This window comes from Mesoplodon bidens (genome assembly GCF_964165515.1).
Source record: "Mesoplodon bidens genome assembly, chromosome: 15".
NCBI classification, from domain to species: domain Eukaryota; kingdom Metazoa; phylum Chordata; class Mammalia; order Artiodactyla; family Ziphiidae; genus Mesoplodon; species Mesoplodon bidens.
This window is the reverse complement of record NC_138171.1, coordinates 14,123,385-14,146,632: the sequence shown is the minus strand read 5'-3', so window position 1 is coordinate 14,146,632 and position 23,248 is coordinate 14,123,385. Positions and strand designations below refer to the sequence as shown.

Here is a 23,248-nt window from a genome sequence, read left to right as displayed (position 1 = left end):
AAAATAAAATATACCTGCCTTGAAGGAGAAGGAGTGGGCAGGGAGTCCATCTGGGCTTGGATGAGAGTCATTTTTCTAAAGCAAATTTGTCAACAATTTCCTTTCTGCATTCCTGTCTCCAGGCAGCCAAGGACAAAAAGTAATGGGATCAGACCACAGCAGAGCAGGTTGGGAAAACCCCGGCTGTCACCAGCATAATCAGAAGGGATTTTGATGGGTATTTGTCACCAGGCTTACTGTTCAGAAACAAGCAAGGATGAGAATACTAAGGATCAAAACCTGTGGGGTGCAGGCAAAGGCTGGTCCAGACAGCCTTAAATTACATTTATTAGAAAACCAGGAAAATTAATAAGAACTGGTAATTGAAAAGATCATTAAGGTAGAAAGCCTTTGGCAAGCATGAACAAGAAAAAAAAGAAGGAGAAGAAGAGATCAGTAACCAACATCCAGAATGAAAGGGTGGACATTATTATAGGTTCAGGGGAGATTCTTTTTTTTTTTTTTTAATTATGAGAATACCATGAGCAGTATTGTTCCAATGAACTTGAAAACCTGGATGAAGTTGACCCTTTTCAGAAAGATGTAAATTATCAAAATTAACCCAAGGGGAAATGTTTTAAATAAATAAACCAGTGACCATGAGAAATTGAAATCGTAGTTAAAGGTGTACAGCTCTAACAAAGGCACCAGGTCCAGCTCGTTTTAAACAAGAGTTCCACCAAACATTCAAGGAAAGGATAAATAAATCCCATCCTGCACAAACTGCAGAGCAAAGAAAAGGTGGGATGCTCTCATGCATTTCAGGAGACTAATGTTACCTTGAAACTAAATCTGGACTTTGAGCACATGACAAAAGGATAAATCACTGTCATCACTGATGAAAGATGGGAACGCTCCTGCAATCCCACAGATACCTTCACCCAGGCCCTGTGACCCTTTATGTAAGTTCCACTTGGCCCTGTCCGAGCTTCAGTTTCCACACTGGTGAAAGGAGTGGTCTGGACTATAATCGGTATCATTTTTAGGCCAGCCACATGCCTCATTGCACACCTGCAAGTGGATGCATTACCCATATTTCATAATTTTTTAAAAATCCAGGACTTCCCTGGTGGCACGGTGGTTAAGACTCCGCGCTCCCAATGCAGGGGGCCTGGGTTCGATCCCTGGCAAGGGAACTAGATCCCACATGCATGCCACAACTAAGGAGCTGGCAGGCCACAACTAAGGAGCCTGCGAGCCACAACTAAGGAGCCTGCCACAACTAAGGAGTCTGCCTGCTGCAACTAAGACCTGGCACAACCAAATAAATAACTAAATAAATATATTTTTTTTAAGTCCTGGAGACCTTGGTCTGTTGCCCAAGAGGGCCCAGAAGCAATGACACTCCTGCAGCAACTCGCACATCCAGCATCCAGATCATGGCTTCAAAACACCATTTTCCAGTGAATGGAACCAGGGCTCCTTGGAGAAGTGACTGATTCTAGGGCTGGGACAGAGAAGTTACATGATAAACATGGAGCATCTTATAGTACCAAAAACTAAAGAAGTGCTCAAAAAACCCCATGATGATGGGGTATGTCAAAGGGACACAAGTGCTGACTGGAAGGGTTCCCAGTGGCCAGAGCTGGAACACTTTGAGTACTAAAACAAATAACATAGTATTCAACCCAAAATATAAAATAAGTACCCATGAGTCCATACTGACACAGATGAATGATTGAATAAATAAGTGGAGGAGAACAGACAAATCTCCCATACAGAAAAATTCAAAATAATTTATGTAGCTACTCTACCCTTTACTGTGAGCTTTGCATAGTTTCTTCCTTCCAAAGAGTATACTATGGAAAGGTGGGGGGAGAGTAACTTTACAGTAGAGAAGCCTGAGGAACACTACCTGAGCCAGGTGATCAAGGTCAACATCAACAGTGATGTCATGTTGACAGTATGTACCCTTGTGATGTGATGAGAGTGGCACTTTTACCTCTGTGATCTTCCTCACCAAAACCCATAACTCCAGTCTAACCATGAGAAAAACATCAGACAAGTCCCAGTTGAGACATTCTGCAAAATACCTGACGAGTACTCCTTTAAACTGTCACTAAAACCAAGGAAAGTCTGAGGAACTATCACAACCCAGAAGAACCTAAGGAGACAAGATGACAAAATGTAATGTGGTACCCCAGATGGGATCCTGAAAGAGAAAAAGGACGGCAGTAGAAAGACTGAATAAAGAATTGACACCAGTTCATAATAATATAGTGATATTTATTAGTTGTGGCAAATATACTATTTGAATATAAGATGTTAACAATAAAAGATACATGGGAACACTCTACTGTATTCACAATTTTTCTGTAAATCTAAAACTATTCTAAAATTAAAAGTTTATTACAGGTGGTGCAGTGGTTAAGAATCCACCTGCCAATGCAGGGGACACGGGTTTGATCTCTGGTCCGGGAAGATCCCACATGCCACGGAGCAACTAAGCCCGTGCGCCACAACTACTGAGCCTGCGCTCTAGAGCCCGCGAACCACAACTACTGAGCCCATGCACCACAACTACTGAAGCCCACGCGCCTAGAGCCCGTGCTCCGCAACAAGAGAAGCCCGTGCACCACAATGAAGAGTAGCCCCCGCTCGCTGCAACTAGAGAAAGCTCGCGTGCAGCAATGAAGACCTGATGCAGCCAAAAAAAAAAAACTGGAGACTCACAGGTGTCTAGTAACTTTCCCAAGATCACACACCTAGGGAACAGCGGGGCTGGCACTGGAGCCCAGGGATGGGCATTTGAAGCCCAACTACAACATCAAGGACGTGTGAAACTGAATGTCTCTACCCTAGTCCTCTTCCGCCCCGCTTCCTGAGATGCATTCATGTGTAGCATCCTGACGTGTCTTTGGAATTTGGACTGAAGACTGCAATGTCCTGCTTTGCTTCTAAATTGCTTCATCAGCAGAGCTGACCATCCATGAACCTCTGTCGGTGGTGAACTCAATTCAGTTTGGGCCTATGGAATTCAAACTAGTAATACTAGTGATAATTAAGGCAAACGTGTATGTGGCATTTTCTGTGGGTGAGGGGCATTTCAAAATGCTTTACCTGTATTGATTCGTTCAATCCTTACAAAACCCTATGTGGGCAGTACCATTCTATAGCTCAATTACAGACAAGGAAGTTGAGAGTCACGAAGATTAGTACCTTGTCCGAGTCCATTCTGTTAGTAAGCAGAGTCAGAATTTGACCCAGATCCCAGAGTCTGTGCTCTTAACTGCCGTACTCTCTGACCTTGCAAAAAAACAGTTAAAAAAAAAAAAAAAAAAAGGCACTACCTTTAGGGTTTCCCAGTTTAGCAGATGAAAGAAGAAATCGGCCATTATATCAGGCCTAGATTAACCCTACAGGCCCCACGAAGTGTGGAAGAGTGTGGAAGCACAGAAACATTTGTCCTGACATGGCGTAGAGTTGGGGCAGTTTTTGCAAAGGCAGTGACATCGACAAACCTTCGCAGGCTTTTCATAGATGGAAAGAGAAGGGAAAAGCATTCAAAACAGAAGGAACAGTAAATGCAAAGGCTCTGGGGCAAGAGCATGAGGGTTGTTGAAGGACTAGCAGGGGCTGCTGTGTGTGCGGTGCAGTGAGAGAGGGGTGGGAGACGGTGGGGGGAGAGTGATGAGTGGGAGGGTGTGCAGACAAGTGGGGCCCGAGTCACGGTGAGGACTGTGTTTTCACTTGGAGGGAGGTGGGAGCCGTTATGGGGTTTTGGGCAGGGGAGGGACAGGATGTGACTTAGGGTTTAGCAGGATCCCTCTGGCTGCTGGATGGAGACTAGGCTGGCAAGATGGGGGGTGGACAGGGTAAAAGCAGGGAGAGTGAGGAGGTGACTGTAATAGTCTGAGTCAGGGCTCAGTTAACTTTTTCTGTAAGGAGCCAGAGAGTACATATTTTAAGCTCTGTGTCTCTGTCTCAACTACTCAGTTCTCCCGTTGTAGGACAAAATCAGCCCTAGACAGTATGTAAATCAATGAGCATGGCTGTGTTCCAATAAAACTTTATTTACACAAACAGCGGGCAGGCCAGATTTAGCCCCCAGGTCATAGTTTGCCACCCTCTGGGGTAGGTGGCACGTAATGATGGCTTAGACCATGGTGGGAGCAGCAGAGGAGCCTCTCTTTTCTGGGGACATAAGAAGTACCTTGAGGACAAGAGTCAGGTTAGTCCCAAAACCTCCCCTCTCTTGACCCAAGCATCCTCTGATGCTGTTCCAGGCCCACAGGAGACATTTTTATAAGTTAGTCTTAGGATGGATGGATCTTTGCAAGCACAGGCTCTGGAGGCAGACAGCCTCCTGGGCTCCTCCTCACCTTCATTTTATGGCCTCAGAAGTTTTCTGGGGTAACAAAGTACCCAGACTGGGTGACTTAAACAACAGAAACTTCCTGTCCTGCAGGTCTTGAGACCAGAAGTTCAAGATCAAGGTGTCGGCAGGGTTGGCTCCTTCTGAAGGCTCTGAGGGAGAATCTGCTCCTTGCCCCTCTCTCCTATCTTCTCCAAGACATTCTTTGGCTTGTAGACCTATCACCCCACCTCTGCCCTCACGCTCACATGATGTTCTCCCTGTGTGCGTATCTGTCTCTGTGTCCAGATTTCCCTTTTTTATCAGGACATCAGTCATACTGGATTAGGACCCACCCTCACGACCCCATCTTCACTTGATCATCAGTGAAGACCCTCTTTCCAAATCAGGTCACGTTCCCAGGTACTGGGGTTAGGACTGCAACATCTTTTGAGGGGACACAATTCGGCTCATAACAGACCTGTTCCTGTACTCCTCTCACCTCGTTTTCTCCTGTATAAGATGAATGACAGTGGTATCCCCGTTAATCTACGTGAAGAGCTGAGCACAGACCCCGGCCTATTGGAAGCCAGCCAGAGGCTATATATCGCTGGCCTCTGTCGTCCAGTGTTAGATCCTGCCTTCTCTCCTCCCCAGGGAGATACTTTATTTTTCAAAAGCAATATATGTCCATGTTCTCCTTGTAAAGGAAGGAAGGAGGGAAGGAAGGAGGGAAGGAAGGAAACAGGGAGGGAGGGAGAAAGGAAGGAAAGGAAAGGAAAGCAAGCACTTCAGTAAGGTTAAAGCCTCCTTTGACCACTAACCCAACGCCAGTGCCTTCCCAGATGGAATTACTGTTCCCAGTCGGATGTGTGAGCATCCAGATCTTTCTATTTCCATTTATGTATATGGATATGTTCATATATAACACCTTGTTTTGTTTTTAATTGGTTTTTATAAATATCGACATGTGTGATACTGGATGTCTCATTCTCCAGTCTGCTGCTTTTTGCACTGTAGGATGTCTTGGAAACGTTTCCATGTGCTCACCTAACTATCTCCCTCTTTCTTCTGAGCCGCCGGGTAGGATTCCCCTGAATGGATATACCACAGTTCGTTCCACCATGATCCAATCGAGGGAACTACAGGTGTTTGCAGTTTCTCACTGGGATGCTGGACATCCTTGCACAAGACTCTTTGCAGTTGTTTCTCTGGGTCAGAAAGTGTCAATTCCTCAGCCCCACTGCGCCTCACCAATGCCAAGGCCACAGGAACCCATCCTCTGTCTTGGGCGGGTGGTCCCGCTCAGACCCCCCACCCCAAGGATAGTCACACTCTGACTCCAGAGAGGCCAGAAGCACCCTGGGCCGTGAGAAGCTGGCATCCTTTGAGAGGCCTGCCCCCCGTGCAGCACAGTTGAGGGGCATCTGATCCTCTTCCCCCAGGGCCCAGCCCCATCTTCGTGTCCTCCGCATTGTCCCACTCCCCTCAGTGCTGGCTCAGCGGGTAACTCAATCCAGGTCAGCTGGTGGAGTATGAGGTAGTGTCTAGCTGAGCGTCATGGTATTTTATTAAAGCCCGAAATGTGATCGCTACTGTTGTCAGGCTTTAGCACCCCCGACAATCTCCTCGCAAATGAGAAAAACAGAGCCTCCCCACATACCTTTCCCCTGACATCAGGGAAAGCACAGGGAACCCTGCCCAGGGGCCTGAGCCCTGGTGACCCCCCAGAGCAGCTTTCAAGCTTGAGGGAAGGCCTGGGGGCCAAGGGGAGGTGTTTTTTCCAATTTCAGACAAAGCAATGGACTGGGGGGAAATCTGCTATTAATTTTTCCTCGGTGCCTGGGTCTCCGAAGTCAGCACTGGCTTTTAAATACAGTTTTCATTAACCTGTTAGGATTGCTGGCCCTAGGATCCTTCCATGTATATGAGATTGGTCTGGATCAGAGGTTTCAAACTAGGATGCCCACAGGGGCCAAGTAACCAGGTAAGGTAAAGTGAGGAAAGCCCAGTAGAGGCTGCAGAGGAGTGGAGATGGGTGTCAAGGCTAAGGATTCTCAGGATAGAAGAAAGCAAGCCCTGCGTTGCCAGAGCGTGTAAATTCTCAAAGTAGCGGAAAATCTAGAGAGACAGAGAAAGAGCGAGAACAAGAAGAGCGAGAGGGAGGGAGGAAAGGGGGAGAGAGAGAGAGATGGCTGTTGTTCCAAAAAATGTTTTAATGTTTTAAGCACATTTCGGGCTAAATGAGATATGTCTCCAGGCCAGCTTGCAAGCTCTTCCTTAATTGAACCTATCAACACAGCAGAGAAATTGTCAACCTCGTTTCTTTATCCCTCCAGAGCTGCACGGTCCAATAGAATGTTCTGCAATGATGGAAAACGTGCACCATCCAGTATGGTAGCCATTGGCTCCATTTGGCTATTGAGCACTTGAAATAGGCCTAAGGAACTGAATTTTCTATTCTGTCCAATTTTAATTGAATCTAACTATAAAGAACCACATGTGGCTAACCTCTACTGTAGTAGATAATGTGACCATCGACTCTTCCATTTGGGGCGTACCATCGTGCTCAACTATTTAGGAAAGGACACACCCTCTCAGGGAGGGGGATCAGTTATACCACCAAGACATAGAATCCTGGGTGCGTGGAAAGAAAGGAAATATGGAGTACAGCAGAAAAGGTTTAGGTGTAAACCAGAGGTCTGCTCACTCAAGGATGGTCACTCAGTGCCCCCCACCTAGTTTTTTTCCAGTACTATCCAAAGAGTTTCTCAGTTGGGGTCACCACTGAGCATCTGCCATGTTCTTTGCCCTCTGCTCTGGCTACCATTTGCCCATGGCTGACCCCTAGGAAGCCTCTGGGTAGACCTCCCTGCTGTCAGACCTGTCAGAGCACACTGTTGCCCACGCCCGGGCGCTGTGCCAGGCCCACAGACACGTGAGGTGCCGTGCAGCAGGACCCTGAGTCCTGCTTTGTCACTGCCACAGAGCTGTGGGCAAAGTGTGCCAGGGACTCTGGAAACAAACCTCTTTCCAATCCAGAGGATCCAGCAAACTGCCTTTCAGTCCAAAGCTCATTCAGGGGGGCCAGAGAGGGATCAGCGGCCACACCACCCCTTCTTCCAGGTTCCAACCTTGATCCCCACAAGCAGCCCAGGCTGCCCCAAATGCCACTGTCCCCACCTGCTCTACCCCCGCATCTCCATAACAACTAAGTTACCTCTGTATATCTTTAAAAAGTGATGGAGGGAAGGTGGTCCCATCATCCCCCAGCAAAACTCTTGTTCTCAAAGATAAACTCAAGCCTCTTCCTTGTGTAAAAAGAGATCTGCTCAAAATGTTGACAACACCATTTTTTTCCCAGCTTCTCTCCTCCCATCAAGGGTCCAGAGATGTTACAACCAGTTTTTCTCTCAGAGGTCAAGCTCAAAGTTCGACGTGCATCTTCCTCTCTCTAGCAGTCTTTGCGAGGAGATATCTGCCCCCTGAAATTGTCTTCAAACCAAAATGTGGATGTTTACAAATCTTTTTTTTTTTTTTTGCGGTACGCAGGCCTCTCACTGTTGTGGCCTCTCCCGTTGCGGAGCACAGGCTCTGGACGCGCAGGCTCAGCGGCCATGGCTCACGGGCCTAGCCGCTCCGCGGCATGTGGGATCTTCCCGGACTGGGGCACGAACCCGCGTCCCCTGCATCGGCAGGCGGACTCTCAACCACTGCGCCACCAGGGAAGCCCGATGTTTACAAATCTTAACGCAATAATCAAAACTAATATTTATGTAGCCAGACCCTTCACCTCTCGTCAACCTTGTGAAGCAGGTTCTGTTATTATCTCCATTTGCCAAACTGATCTCTGAGATTTGGGGTGGTTAAGTCACTTGCTCAAGTGGTTGGATCCAGGATCCAAACCCAGGCGATCCGATTCCAGAGCCTGAGCTCTAACCGGTACCGTCGGGGGGCAGGCACAGTGTGCTCACGATTTTTGCCTTATGGACCGATCCTCTGAATGGACCTTCTGATGGAGGTAGAGTTCACAGGCTTCCTTGGGGCTGTTGCATCACTTGCCTCTTGGTTGCAAAATGACAGAAATCCATCTCCACTGAAATGGAAAAGTCCGTGTATTCGTCTCCTACGGCTGCTGTACCAAATTACCACACACTTAGTGGCTTAAAACAACACAGTTCTGGAGATCAGTGTCCAAAATCAATTTCACTGGGCTGAAGATGTTGGCAGAGCTGGTTTCTTCTGGAGGCTTTGAAGGGAGAATATGTTTCTTCGCCATTTTCGGCTTCTGGTGGCCGCCTGTATTTCTTGGCTTGCGGCCTCTGCCTTCATCTTCAAAGCACCTCACTCCAGTTCCCTTCTCCTCTCTGTCGTCAAATACTCCTCTGCCTCTTACTTACAAGGACCCTTGTAATTACATTTGAGGTCCACCTGGAAAATCCAGGATAATCTCCCCATCTCAAGATCTTTAACTTAATCACATCTGCAAAGTTCCTTTTTCTGTATACGTTTCCTGAGATTAGGACAGGGATGTTTTGCAGGGGCTATCACTCAGCCTGCCATAGTAGTCAGGGTGGCCTTGTCTCAGTTGTGGCTGGATCCAGAGGAGCAAATAATGTGATCAGGGCCTCATCCCTCTCTCCAACTCCCAGACCTACTTTACACTAACAGCCCCAGGCTTAATCTCACCATCCAGCAGCTCTGGGGAAAGGAGAGCTCCTCTTTCCCAGAAGTCCCAGGGCTGGTTCTCATTGGTCCAGCTGAGGCCACACACTCATCTGTGAAGTAACTGTGGCCAGAGGGACCCTGGGTCTCTCTGATTGGTTGAGCCTGGGTCATGTGCCCACCTACATCATCCCTTCCCCTCAGTCTTAACTCCCATGTGTTACGGTATTTCTCCAAAGAGAACTGAGAGATGTATGGGTGGTGGAAAGCAGCATGTTATTGGAGTCCATTGAATGGCGAACCCTTGGGATGGTGCCTGGCACACAGTAATGCTTGATAAATGATGGTCACAGATCGTGGGACACAGAGGGGGACTTGGGCAGGGGTACCTCCTGAAGCTAATGCTTGAAGAATACAAGGTTCACTAAGCAGATGAAAGCAGAAGAGCATTCCAAGCAGAGGAAACACTTTGAATAGTGAAAGGCTTCCACCGTATGGCCATGGTAACCATAGGTCCTAGTGTACCTGGGGGCAGAGGGAGATGGGTCCTATTTTGTGCCTGTCCTCCTAATGTAACGTTGATAGCAGCCCCCTTTACGTTGCAAAATTATCTAGGTTTGCATGATAAATTATACGGTCACCACCACCCCTTATAGCCAAAGGCAAAAGAGGTTGAGGCTTAGCCCAAGGTCACCTGATCTTTAGTGGCAAAGTTTGGACTAGAATTCAGGACTCTGACTCCCAGTCCAGTGCTCCTTCACCCCTCAGCTTATGAAAACAACTCTTAAAGGCTGCATCAGCTTCACCGGTTACATTTTTCCCTTTTTCTCTTCTTGCCAAATTCTCTACAGGACTGTGACCAGATCCACGTGGACGATGTCTCATCCGATGACAACGGGCAAGATTTAAGGTAGGAATTTGGGGAGTCAATCAAAAATGCCCCTTCTGATTGGTTATCAAGCTTGCCTTTCACTAGGAAGCAGAGAGGAGGGACGGGCTGGTTACCAGGGCAAGGTGGCCTGCCCTCAGCCAGAGCCGGGACTGGTGTTTCTCTGAACTCCAAAATCACAACCCTGCCCCCCACCCTGCAGCCTGCTCCGCATCATCTCGAATCACTGAGGCTGAGCTTTCTGCGGATCCTCTGTGACTCTGCTTACGTTTCTCTCTCTGTGGGTTTTTCCCTGCTTACTAAAGGAATGCATGCACATTGTAAAAAATATCATACACCACCTCTGGTCTTGTCTCCCAGAATCACCACCACCAAGAGTCTGGTAAACCTTTTTCCAAGGTTTGACTGCACTCACTAACATACATACGTTATTTAATGTAAAACTGATATAGTCGACACTCAAAAAAATATTTCTTGAGTGAGTAAGTGGTATGTCTGATTTCTAGGGGAAAACACTCCTAGGACGTGAATTCCAGAAATAAGGTACCCAGCTGCTCAAAATGAGACAGCTTTCAGAAGAATGTGGCTGGAATGTTCCAAGCCTGCCCATTATAAAAATGGAACCTAGTTATTAATCTGTGCTTATCAAAATTATCACTATTCAACGCCTCTAGGCCCATCAAAAATATTATGAGACCAAATAACGTTTCGCCTGTGAGCCATTCGTGGTAACTTAACTTAGTGTTTGCTTCCTAGGTGTGTCTTCCAACTTACTCAAAAAAAAGAAATCAAAGTTTCTGTTCCTGAGCCCTGCAAGTCTTTTCAAAGCCCAGCACAATTAGAAGTGAGAGCTGGGCATCGCCTGCTTCATTTTAATTAGCCATTCAGAAAATCCCTTCTGCAATCAGGCCTGGCAAGGAACACGGCTCCACTGCCAGCCAGGACTGCTTAATTTGTGGAGCAAATAAACCCCAGGTCAAGGCTAATTGTGTCCTTTTCATGAAGTCATCCCAGGGAACCACTCTCCCTTTCAAGGCAGTGAGGAACCAGTGTTCTGTTTTTATCGTTTCCCCTGTAGTTAGCTGGCTTGGAATTTAGAGCAATGTCCCTCTAAACCCCGATTCATGCTGAGTTGTTTGGTACCTCATTTCAAGAATCCACAATCCAAGGGTGTCTTTTTCCCACTACAAGCCAAATTCCCCATTTGTTCATTCAAGAAATATCTATTAAGCACCTACTGTGTGCTAGGCAACAACTATCAAATGCCCCTTGTTTTGTTTTGTTTTCAGTTAACAGTAAAAACCAACAGTGGTAACATCCTTACTTTGCGCCATGCCCTGTTCCAGTTGCTCTATGTGACTTAACTCACTGCATCTTCACAGTAACCCTAGGAAATAGTTGCTCTTGGCATCATCATCGTTTTACACTTGGGGAATGGGAGGCACAGAGAGGTTCAGTAACCTGCCCAACCTCACACAGCTGGTAAATGGGTGAGGCAGGATCCACGGACACCCTTCCCTGCCCTCCACCTCTTAGCAGAACATCCAGGCATCTCCCCAGGTATCCTGAGTTTACAGAGTCAGTGTTCTTTTTCAAGAATAAATTCTCTAGCCTTTCTGCACTACCCAGGGAGGGGTCCATAAGGCATTGTTCTAGATTCCCATCATTACTTAAAGGGAAATTTCCACAATGTCCGGAGTCCTTGATGTCCTGCAAGTGAAAAAGGAGGATGTCCTCAAATTCTTTGCAGCAGGAACCCAGTTAGGAGGCACCAACCCTGACTTCCAAATGGATCGGTCCATCTACAGAAGGAAAATTGACAGCATCTACATCATAAATCTGAAGAGAACAGGGGAGAAGCTTCTGCCGGCAGCTTGTGCCATGGTTGCCACTGAAAAACCAGCCGCTGTCAGTGTCATGTCCTCCAGAAGACTGACCAGTGAGCTGTGCTGAAGTTTGTCGCTGCCGCCGGAGCTGCTTCTATTTCTAGCTGTTTCACTTCTGGAACCTTCGCTTTACCAGATCCAGGCAGCCTTCCAGGCGCCATGACTTCTGGTGGTTACTGATTCCAGCGCTGACCACCAGCCTCTCCCAGAGGCTCTTGTGTTAACCTGCCTACCGTTGCTGTGTGTAGCGGACTCTCCTCTGTGCCGTCCCTACAACAACAAGGGAGCTTCCCCAGCGGGTCTGACATGGTGGATGCTAGCCTGGGATGTCCTGCGTATGCGTGGTACCATCTCCCATGAGCACCTGGGGAGGTCATGCCTGATCTCTGCTTCTACAGGGATCCAGAAGAGCCTGAAAAGGAAGAGCAGGCCGCTGCTGAAAAGGCTGTAACCCTGGAGCAACGTCGGGGTGAACGGATGCTCCAGCTCCCAAGTTCACTGCCACTCAACCCGAGGTCGCCGACCAGTCTGAAGGCTCACAGATGCCCTCTGTGCCTGCCCAGCGGCTCCCTACTGAAGACTGTGGAGTTCAGGCCACTGGCTGGGGAGGCACATGCACTGAGTGGTCCGAAGCTGTTCTTGCAAAGACTGTTAAACAGAGAATGGAAATGAGGTTGATGGAAAATAAAATTTCTTTAAAAAAGAAAAAGCAGGAGACGTTCTCCAGCAAGATGGGAGCCTTGACAGTAGAGAGGAAGGAGCACATGTCAATTTAAAGTGTGGCTTCTGGAAATGAGGGGCCGTGATGGGATAAAGTCACACAGCCCCTTTCTCGTCAGGATAAGAATGTGCTAGAAAAGTGCCCAGCACAGTGAGTAGTCCTTGCTAAATGGCTCTCTGCCCCTATGATTAGATGTTATCTGCTCCCTTTTACTAGTTGGGGATATTTTATTTCTCTTTAGCCCCTGGTCACCGCCACCCAAGGGAGGGACTGAGAAGAAAGCAGCAGCAACATGTCTGTGTAATAAACCCACTGGCATCTTTCGTGGGAAAGAGGAGGTTATCATGCAGACAAGTTATTAGAACAGTCATATCTTATTCTCCATGCATCTTTTTAATTTTTTTTTAATAACCTTCTCAAGATCTCAGAAGTTATGGTGTCAAATACCACGATGTCAAGCTAGTGGTCAAACAAGTTAATTACACACAACCTATATTTTTATTGTATTGTATGTATATATATATATATATATATATATTTTTTTTTTGGCCACGCCACAAGGCACGTGGGATCTTAGTTCCCCAACCAGGGATTGAACCCTTGCCCTCGGCAGTGAAAGCGCAGAGTCCTAACCACTGGACCGCCGGGGAAGTCCCCAACTTTTTAAACTTGAGTAATTCAGTAAAGAGCAGAGAAGAAACTATGATCACCCCTGTCCCCACCATCTCCAACTCACCACTCTCTGACATTACGAATTACTTGCTTCCAATTTTATACACACGCACACTCACACAAGTGTCTGTGAAAAATGACCCAGGTGAATGTGTGTGTGTGTTTATGGACATATGGGCAAAAATGTGAAGACATCTAAAGAACTTCTGTCAGCCTGTTGGTATCTCTCTGTGACTGTCTACCCAGCCTGCTCTGGAGGGAATGCCAGAGTCTACGTTTGAGGCCTTTGGGATTAAGTCACCTGGGTCAGTGTCCTCCTGGCCCACCTGCCCCAGTGAGCCCACGTGGTAAAATCTGCTGTTGAGTTTGAGGCATCACTCAAGGCGTTTCTGTGGATCCTGCAGGGGTTTTGTTGTCACCAGTTCGATATTCAGGCTATCAGGCTGAACCCCAGGCACAGAATGGTGCAGGACGGCACACGGGCATCAGCACATCACGTGGCCCACAGGGAGAATGACCCAGCACTTCACACTTTTCAAACTCCCTTTTATCTGCTGCAGCAGTGGCATTAAGGCGGGGATACCTAAGATACAATTTGCTAGTGTTGTTTCATCCCCAGTGCGTCACATCTTTTTAAAAAATACAATATCTTTCTCCACCCTTAAACTCATCACAGAAAATCCAGAAACAATAAAATAATGCAAAGAGAAAAAAAGCTGAACCCACCCCCCAAGAGGCTGTGGTATACCACGCTGACCTGCTCCCCCCAGGCTTCTTCTGTTCGAAGAGACTTTCACTTTTGAAGTTTTTGGTCCACACATCCCTTGTCACGCTCTGGTTTTGCCTTGCAACGTCCTGTGGTTTTGCAAACCTGTACCAAGCTTCCAGTGGAGGGAAAGAAAATGGTGTTCTGTGGAGAGCTAGGGCTTTCGTTCTCATGCTCTAGCTGCTGTAGGTGGTCGATCGCCCACGCTTTTTTCCCCTTCTGGTTCCCAGCTGCCGCTTCTGTCATTAACCTCACATGACACTCTGACTCGTCCCCAGACCACGCTTCATGGTGATGGAGGGGTTATGTCTGCAAAGCACCAGCAATCTACTCTGCTTAATTTAACAGATAAATTACCATAGGGAATTTCTTTTATTTTTCTTTTTTTTTTTTTTTTTGCTGGCCACGCCCTGCGGCATGCAGGATCTTAGTTCTCGGACCAGGGATCGAACCTATGCCCCCTGCACTGGGAGCACAGAGTCTTAACCACTGGACTGCCAGGGAAGTCCCCAACATAGGGAATGTCTGTAGAAAGATATAGAGATGCTCACAGAATAGGAAGAAAAGGTCAGCAGTCAGGGCTTACGGGGCATGTGAAGCAGATCTGGGGATCAGAGTGGCAGGACTAACTGGCATTTCCTTCTGGACCCTTCTCTCAGGATGAGCCAAGGCCAACCATTTTTTGGAGTTGCCTTCCAGCTTCAGATTCTAAAGGGGGAGAGAGGGAGGCTTTCCCCAGCTTGGCCACTGCATGCAGGGGACAGAATGGCTGCCCCCCCAAAATAGAGATGCTCTTTGATACCGAAAGAAAGGAGAATGGATGCTGACTAGGCAAGACCAAAGGATGCCACCGCTGTTTGGGAAGTTAATAAAAACTATGATCCTGCTCCTCCCAGAACGCACATACCCACGGCACCCTCGAACATTCGGGGACATCGTGGGTGCCCCAAGCCCCACCCCACGGGTCTCCTGGTGAAGAGCTCCCACCTCCCTGACATTAACACTGTCTCTTCTCCCACCCCCTGCCCTCTTCCGTCTCCCCAGCACCTACAACTTCTCCGCTGATGGCTTCCACAGTTCGGCCCCGGGGGCCAACTTGTGCCTGGGCTCTGGCGTGCACGGCGGCGTGGACTGGATGAGGAAGCTGGCCTTCCGCTACCGGCGAGTGAAGGAGATGTACAACACCTACAAGAACAACGTCGGCGGTGAGTGGGTCGGGGAGAGGGTCGTCCACAGCGGTCAGAGGGTCTGCCTGTGCTCCGGGCGCACCCCCTGGACCAAGGGAAATTCATCACGGATGGATGCGGTCGCTCGCATCCCACCTGCCCTGTGCCAGGCACTGCTCTGAGAGGCTTATTAGAAGTCCTAGCTCGCTCAGTGTCACCCTTGTGACGCCCTCTGGAAGAGGGTACTAAGATTTCATTATCCTCACTTAAGGGGGGTGGGGCGGGGGCGGGGCTGGGAAGCTGAGGAAGGGATGGAGCATCTTGCCCATGATTACACCCGCCACACCCCCGCCGTGGTTCTCCACGTGTGGTCCTTGGACCAGCAGCATCAGCATCACCTGGGGACTTGCTGGAAATGCAGATTCTCTGGCCCCACCTCAGACCTGTTGCACCTGAAGCTCTGGGCTGGGCCCGGCCCTCTGGGTCTTAACTTGCCCTCCAGGTGATTCTGATGCTCGTTGGAATTTGAGGACCACTGGCTTCAGCCCTCACTACTCAGACTGTGGACCGTGGAGCAGCCACATGAGCATCACCTGGGAGCTTGTTAGAAATGTAGACGCTCAGGCCCCTCCCAAGGTGACTGAGTCAGATCTGCCTTTTTAACAAGATTCCCAGGTGGTTTGTGGAAACACTGGTTCTCAGACTTGGCTCATATGGGAACCCCTTGAGGAGTTTCCCGTTCTGATTTTCCTGGCCTGGCTGCTGCCTGGCATCAGGACTCATAGAGCTCCCTGGTGACTCCACTGTGTAGCCAAGGTGAAAGCCACCAGCTTCAGTGGCAGGAGAGCACTGGCTAACACCCTGAACGACAGTCTGGAAGGGGCTGAGGGCAGGGTTGGCTCGGTGGTGACCAGGCCCTCGATCACTAGTTCTGGAATTCTCTAGGCCGCTGGCTCTTAACAGGTGATGCCGCTTCCTCCCCACCCAGGAGGCATTTGGGGATGTTTCTGATTATCACACGGTCTCTAACCAGCTACTGGCCAGTAAAGGGAAGAGGTTTGAGTAGGCGGCTACTCAGCTCCATTGACTGATCCAATCAATCTCAAAATAAAATCAAGGTCACTGGATTGAAGTTGACCTTGGGTGTCATCTGATTTGAAAACCTAGACTCACCACCTTCCCTAACCCTACTCCCCCCAGCCCTTTAAAATGACAGCAACTATGATTTGTGTGTGTGTGTGTGTGTGGTACGCAGGGCTCTCACTGTTGTGGCCTCTCCCGTTGCGGAGCACAGGCTCCGGACGCACAGGCTCAGCGGCCATGGCTCATGGGCCCATCCGCTCCACAGCATGTGGGATCTTCCTGGACCGGGGCACGAACCCATGTCCCCTGCATCGGCAGGCGGACTCTCAACCACTGCGCCACCAGGGAAGCCCAACTATGATTTTTATTTGCTTTGTCCATAGGCTTGATAGGAGCTCCCAAAAGAGAGACCTGGCTACAGCTCAGAGCCGAGCTGGAAGCTCTGACGGACCTCTGGCTGACCCACTCCCTGAAGGCACTAAACCTCATCAATTCCCGGTAGGTGGGAGCCCCGGTTTTCCTTTGTGTCACTGAACTATCTCCCATTCGAGGGTGGTAGCCCCTCCATTTCCACACTTGGGAGAATTGGACCCCCAAATTCTCCCCTGCACACCTTCCAGACATTTGATAAAGCTGGGGTGTGCAAGGCACCATGGACACCTTGTTGCTCAGATGTGCAGATAGTTGCAGAGACTGATCGGGGGCCAGCAGAGCTGAAGACCTTTGTACGTAGGTCGATTGTCCCATCCGCTCTTGCCCACAACACCCTCCAGCCACAACATCACCCTGTGAAAACCATTTTATAGGGTCACACAGATCATCTGGCGGGCTCTTAGTGAGGTCAGGAGGGCCCAGTTCATTCTAGACCTCCCACTAAATTGCCTCTTGCTCTTAAAAGATCACCTGGGCCAGAGAACAAATTACTCCCCTGCAGCATCAGAATTCTTGCGACCCAACAGATGAATGGTCACAAAATGGCAGCTCATGAGCTGAATCCATCCTGCTGATGTGTTTTGTTTGATACACACTTTATCCCAAAGACTGGGAAAGTTAATCCATAGCTACCGGTTTCGAGGATCTTAGAAAATGTCAGAACTGGCATGTGCTCTGCAGTTTACCCCAGTCCTCACCTCTCCCTGTTGTCCTACACTTGTTCCATGTCACTCATGCACATTGCCAATAGGTCCCTGCAGCTACTTTAGTGTGTGGCCCTTGCAGTAAATTTTTAAAAATGTTTATTTTATTTTTGGCTGCGTTGGGTCTTCGTTGCTGTGCATGGGCTTTCTCTAATTGTGGTGAGCGGGGGCTACTCTTTGGTGTGCGGGCTGCTTGTTGTGGTGGCTTCTCTTGTTGCAGAGCGCAGGCTCAGTAGTTGTGGCTCGCGGGCTCTAGAGCACAGGCTCAGTAGTTGTGGCGCACGGGCTTAGTTGCTCCGTGGCATGTGGGATCCTCCTGGACCAGGGCTCGAACCCATGGCCCCTGCATTGGCAGGCAGATTCTTAACCACTGAGCCACCAGGGAAGCCCAACATCTTTTTTTAAAGTTTTTATTGAATTTGTTACAATATTGCTTCTGTTTTACTTTTTGGGGGTTTTCGGCCATGAAGCACGTGGGATCTTAGCTCCCTGACCAGGGATCGATCCTGCACCCCCTGCATTGGAAGGCGAAGTCTTAACCACTGGACCTCCAGGGAAGTCCCTAACATTTGCTTTTTAAATAGGAAAAATATTACACTTGTGTTAGATTTCAATGTGTCAGGAAGCTTCAGGCTTAAAAGAGAGGAATAGCTGGAGGATCCTTGAGCTCTAGCCTCACCTGAAGACGACCTAGCCAGAGCCTCCAAACCCCACCGGAATTCCCACCGACTCCAGGCTCAGCTGCAGGGGTAGGAGGCCTGGCCTTGTGGTACCTTGGAGTTCTGACTCACCATCTCCTTTGCCCTCAGGCCCAATTGTGTCAACGTGCTGGTCACCACCACTCAACTAATTCCTGCCCTGGCCAAAGTCCTGCTGTATGGACTGGGCTCCGTGTTTCCTATTGAGAACATCTACAGTGCAACCAAGACAGGTAGGGGAGCCCAGACCTCAGAGTGGTATGGGGAGGGAGGGTAAGGTCAGCTTTGCCTGCCAGGTTTGGAAAGTTTAAGGAAAATGACACTAGGGAAGTTAAAGAGCTTGTCCATGGGCATGGACAAATCTCCCAAACAACCCTCATAGACCCACTGGGTTTAACCTCTGCTTCTAGAGAAATTGGTTAGGATTGCAGTTTTCCAAAGTGTGTGTATTAGTTAGGATACCTGCGAAGCTGCTGTAGCAAATACACCCCACATACAAGGGCTTAGGGCTAAAGCTTATTTCTCCCTCAGATGTCAACAGACCAGAGGTGAGTGATCCAGGCTGATGGGGTGACTCTGTCCTCATACTCACCCAGGGAGCCAGGTTCTTCCCGTTTTAGTTTTCCACCATCCCCTATAATTTTATCTTCATGTACATGGTCAAATCAGATTGCACCATATTGTCATTCCAGGTTATGAGAAGGGGGAAAAGAGGAAGGAGTAATGGGCGTCCATTATTGTAAAGCCAAGACTCAGAAGGAGGTGCATGTTACTTCTACTCATTTCCTATTAACCCAGCTTAGTCACATGGCCACAACTAATTGCAAGGGAAGCTGGGAAATGTAGTCCATAGCTAAATGACTGTGAGCCCAGGTAAAACTCATGAAAGTCCATTACTAAGGAAGCAGAGGAAGACAGTTCCCCCCACCCCCCACCGCCCCAGGACGGTACATGAGGTGGTTTTAATTTAACTAACTAATTTTAATTAGTTAATTATGGCCATTAACTAATCTAACCTTGAACCACACAGAAAACTATTGTTTTTTTAATGCTCTGTCAAAGAGATGGTCTCAATTTAGTGTTATCTTGCTTTAACACCTCTCTAATACTTGCTCATCTCCTTTATTAACAAAGAAAACAAGCCTTAGGCTTAGAACTTTCATCAGATAAGAGAATTCAATAACTAGAAATTAACAGCATCGTTTGTCATCAGGGCAAGTAATACTGATTTTTCTTGTGGGGGAGGAGGCTGATTTTTTTTTTCTTGTATCACCTAAAAATGTATAATAATACAAAGCCTAGTTATTTTTAATTAGAAATATTTACCTGGTTTTTTTTCTGAAGCAAGAACAAATATATGGTACGTACTTTGGAAGCATTTTCTTAGAGCAGTTTTTGCCTTTACTGAAGTTATAGACCAGAGATACTGCTAAACAAACATCCTTCAGTGCTCAGGGCAGCAAAGAATTTAGCCAGCCCAAAATGTCAGTAACACCGGGGCTAAGAAATCCTGATGGGGCGGGTGAAGCACTTAGCCTACTCTATGCTGGCATCTGCTGAGTGACAGCTGTTCTTTTTAGTACTCTTCTCATTATGATGATGGTTACTAAACTTGCTAAAACAGGATGAGCTAAGACCCGAATTTAGTGTTCCTGGATTGATGCTGCTGCCCAGCCCCTGGGAAGAAGGAAAATACGAAAAGGTGATCATCTACAGGGAGCAAGAAAAAAACAAACAGCTGAGTCGCACAAGGGCCACTCTGTCGCCAGGCTGCCCACCCTCGGACACGTGAATCCTGGCACCTCTGCTTCCTAAACTAACTCTGGGGATCCTGGGCAGATCATGTCCAGGGCACCTCTCAGAGCCTCGTGTCCTCATCTGTATAATGGGCCCATCACTCCTACACCGGACAGCTGCATAGACGCCAGGGCTTGTTTCAAACCCCTGCACTGCCTCTCCTGCTGTGTCACCGTGGGCAAGCCACTTAACCTCTCTGTGCCTCTGCACTGTCATCCATCACATGGGGATGGGGACAGTGATGCCTCGAAGTCTGCTTGAGGATGAAATGATTAATACCTGGTCCTTAAGAAGACCTTTGTAAGAAGGCTGTACAAAGTGAGCTCTTGATTAGCGGTTATTAGTCACCTCAATCCTGGGTCCTCACCAAGTGTCTTTTCTTTCTTTCCTTCATCCGTGCATGCAGGGAAGGAGAGCTGCTTTGAGAGGATAATGCAGAGATTCGGCAGAAAAGCCGTCTACATCGTGATTGGCGATGGCGTGGAAGAGGAGCAGGGGGCGAAAAAGGTATGTTCACTGCGTCCATCGCTCCGGCTGCTCTTTCCTCCTCTCTTGAGCCTGTCTCCTTCCCAGGCTCTTTGCTCGCCCGTCCCCTGCCATTTGGAAATCGCAGAAGCATCCTGAGTAATTTCCTGCAAATCCCCCTCCGGGCCTTTGGCTGCCACCCCGGTAGCCCTGCATTGTTTCTGGGACAACTGCTCAGGAGCCCAGAGACCCTCTGTCAGGGCAGGCTGGCCGGGGAGCTGGTGCCTGTGTTTGTGTTTTATTTAATGCTTACTGATCATATGTTCCAGGAACGCTTCCCAGTTAATAAAGACAGCATTAAGCTAATGAGAAAGAAAATCCTGCATTTGTGATCTCAGGCCCATAAGGAGAGGGGCAGGGGGGTTCTGGTGGCCACAGCTCTGTTCTTGGAAAAGAAACAGCTGCCAAAGCCCTGGATCTGGACCTGTCAACAGCATCCCAGAGAGCCTGCCACCCCCCCGCCACACCCAGAGAGGCCTGGGAAGCAGATGGTTAATGTCACAGAGCTTAATTTGGTTTCCCCCTGGTTTCTCCCTTCCCGCCCCAGAAACAGATTCAAAGGAAATGCAAAAATGTTTAGGGGGTCTCAGCGGATGGAACTCACGAGAAGACGGAGGGCCCCGAGGGTCCCGAGAGAGGGGTGCTTAGAAGGCTTTGCATCTACCGTTCCATCCACCTGGAAGGCTCCTCCGCTTTCCCAGCTCTCCCGGACTCATCCTTTCAGCCTCAGCACCACTTGCAGAGGGAAGGATTCTCTCACCAGCTCCCACTGCAGCTCAGTCAGGCCTGCCTGCGACTCCCTCCCCCAGCTGTCCCTAGTCCTCCTCCAGGGCATTATCCCCTCCTGTCGTGAAAGAATTACCTGTGTGATGGGTGGCTGCATCACCGACTCTCCAGCTGGTGTGTAAGCTCCGTTAGCTGAGCACCTACTGTGTGGAGCTACTGTTGCAGGCGCTGGGCGTCCTTCAGTGAGCAGAACACACAGGGCTCTCACCCCTCGCTCAGCTCACAGCCTGGGGACGAGCAATCCACCCCTCAAGTGTAACATGCGTGTCAGATGATGACCAGAGCTTTGGCGAAAACTAAAGCAGAGAATGGGAAACAGAGGAGATTCTAAGAGAGGGGCAAGCTGCAAGTGTGAGTGGTGGTCGAGCCTGCCTCCCTGCGGGGTGACAGCTGAGCAAAGATGGGAGGAGGAGAGTGAGTGAGCCAAGTGAGTATCAGAGGGAGGGAGTTCCCGGAGAGGAGCCGAGAAGTTCAGAGGTCGGAAGGCTGGAGCATCCTGCAGGGAGCTGGCACGGCTGCTGGCTGCACGATGCACCAGGCGAGTGGGGAGGGGCAGGAGGTGCAGTCAGGGAGGTGCCTGGGGCCTTCGGAGGGACTTCAGCTTTTACCCTGAGCACTTCTTTTTAAAGCATATTTCTTAAACTTTAAAAATGAATTGATTCAGAGGAAAAAATATTAAGTGAATAATAGGGGTGATACACCAGGATATGACCAAAACGGTAGCGTGAATCATCACATGAATCCAGGACCAGTGTGCCAGGTCAAGAGCATGGTCTGTGGTGAGACTACTTGAAGCCCACTGCCGGGATGGAAGGGGGATTCTAGAGCCCCTCTTCCAAGTTCAGATCTAATAGAAAAAAACCCTCTGCCCTCAGCATGTGACAGTGATCAAGATACCCTGCTTTGCTTCTATCGAAGTTGGGTTGAGAACCCACTTAGGCCCGTGGCCGCGGGCACCCCCTACATGCCCTCCGGTTCTCACCTGGAGAATGACAGGGACATCCATGGAGCAGTGGCTGCCATTCACCCACCTTCTCACCAGTCAAAGGACGTTTCTTAGGGCGGTGTAGTAGATGTTTTGAAATGACCGTTTCCTCTCCTGAAATGAAATACTAATGGATAATAAAACCTCCTTATAACTGTGATGTCCAGGAGATCAATATCTGATGATACATCAAAGAGAAATAAGGGAAAGTCATTTATACTCACAGTAACGTGTGCTTCAGTATGTGAACACTTGAGCACAAGATCTCACACCCAAACGTGCCATCACCGAGGATGTGAGCCGACAAACACAGGGGGACACAGGTGTGCGGTCTTGGCCATTCACGAAGCCACAGAGGTGCCGCGGCTGTCACGTGACTGCTCCAAACTGCGAAGCAACCCATGGGAAGGTTCTGAATAAAATAAAATAGACTTCCCCAGTTGACACGGTAATTGCAGCCCTGGGAAAGTCGGGTTTTATTAAAAGCATGAGAAAAATGCTCTATTTATATGTGACAAAGTGGAGTTAAGGGTCTACACTCAGGTTATTAAGAACGGGTCTGTGCTTACTTAAATACCTGGCAGGACATCTGAAAGTCATTCAGGTGGAAGGCGTGTGGGAGGAGGCAGGAGACCTGCCCCCACCTGCAGTGCCCCCAAGTCAGGACGACAGTCAAAAATCACAGCCCTGGAAATTGCCAAGTCACCCCTAACGGGCAGGCTTCTCCTTTGAGACCTGCTGGTCTGGGGTCGCCCTCGCCTAGGGGGCCAGGAGGAGGAGGAGCGGATGGAGGTGCCTCCTTAAGGTCTGTGTCCCGGGCGCCTCCCTCACCTCACCCTACAGCCGCCCAGCTCTCAACAGGTGACCGGGGGAGCGCATTTTGCTCTAAATCCTAGCTCCTGCCATTGTTGGCTGTGTGGCCTTCAGCAGATGGCAGCCCTCTCTGAGCTGCCTTTTTAATCTGTCACACTTGCTGAGAACAGGCGCCTGGGGCCCAGCAGAGAAACCGTGCATAGTTAGCCCTCAATAGCCCGGAGCTGTGTGGTTACTACTCCCCAGGGCCAGGGGAGGGGAGAAGGCTAAATCCACCTTCAGAAATTCAGGGGTTCTCTCTCCTGGGGAGCCAGCAGAAAAAGAAAA

At 49.0% G+C, this 23,248-nt stretch overlaps 1 protein-coding gene, 1 long non-coding RNA gene and 1 pseudogene across 6 annotated transcripts in view; 2 read left to right on the top strand and 1 right to left on the bottom strand.

The window, feature by feature from the left end:
* EYA2 (EYA transcriptional coactivator and phosphatase 2) overlaps positions 1 to 23,248 on the top strand; it is a 261,820-nt gene that overhangs the window by 234,119 nt on the left and 4,453 nt on the right. For 2 of the 4 annotated variants that reach the window (XM_081256937.1, XM_081256939.1), the window contains 5 exons: positions 9,850 to 9,908; positions 14,977 to 15,137; positions 16,565 to 16,679; positions 18,127 to 18,248; positions 20,219 to 20,319. In XM_081256937.1, coding sequence (XP_081113063.1) covers positions 9,850 to 9,908; positions 14,977 to 15,137; positions 16,565 to 16,679; positions 18,127 to 18,248; positions 20,219 to 20,319 — 558 coding nt within the window. Of the gene's footprint in view, positions 1 to 9,849; positions 9,909 to 14,976; positions 15,138 to 16,564; positions 16,680 to 18,126; positions 18,249 to 20,218; positions 20,440 to 23,248 lie in introns of those variants that run through there. The other 2 variants (XM_081256938.1, XM_081256936.1) reach the window with 1 other exon arrangement.
* LOC308629027 (small ribosomal subunit protein uS2-like) lies at positions 11,445 to 14,191 on the top strand (annotated as a pseudogene). Its single transcript has 2 exons — positions 11,445 to 12,355; positions 14,163 to 14,191. The product of its transcript is annotated as a small ribosomal subunit protein uS2-like (transcript).
* LOC308629290 lies at positions 20,344 to 22,394 on the bottom strand. Its single transcript, XR_014017649.1, has 4 exons — positions 22,333 to 22,394; positions 22,106 to 22,222; positions 21,200 to 21,419; positions 20,344 to 20,405 (listed from the first exon to the last, which is right to left on the bottom strand). It is a non-coding gene; the product is annotated as an uncharacterized lncRNA (long non-coding RNA).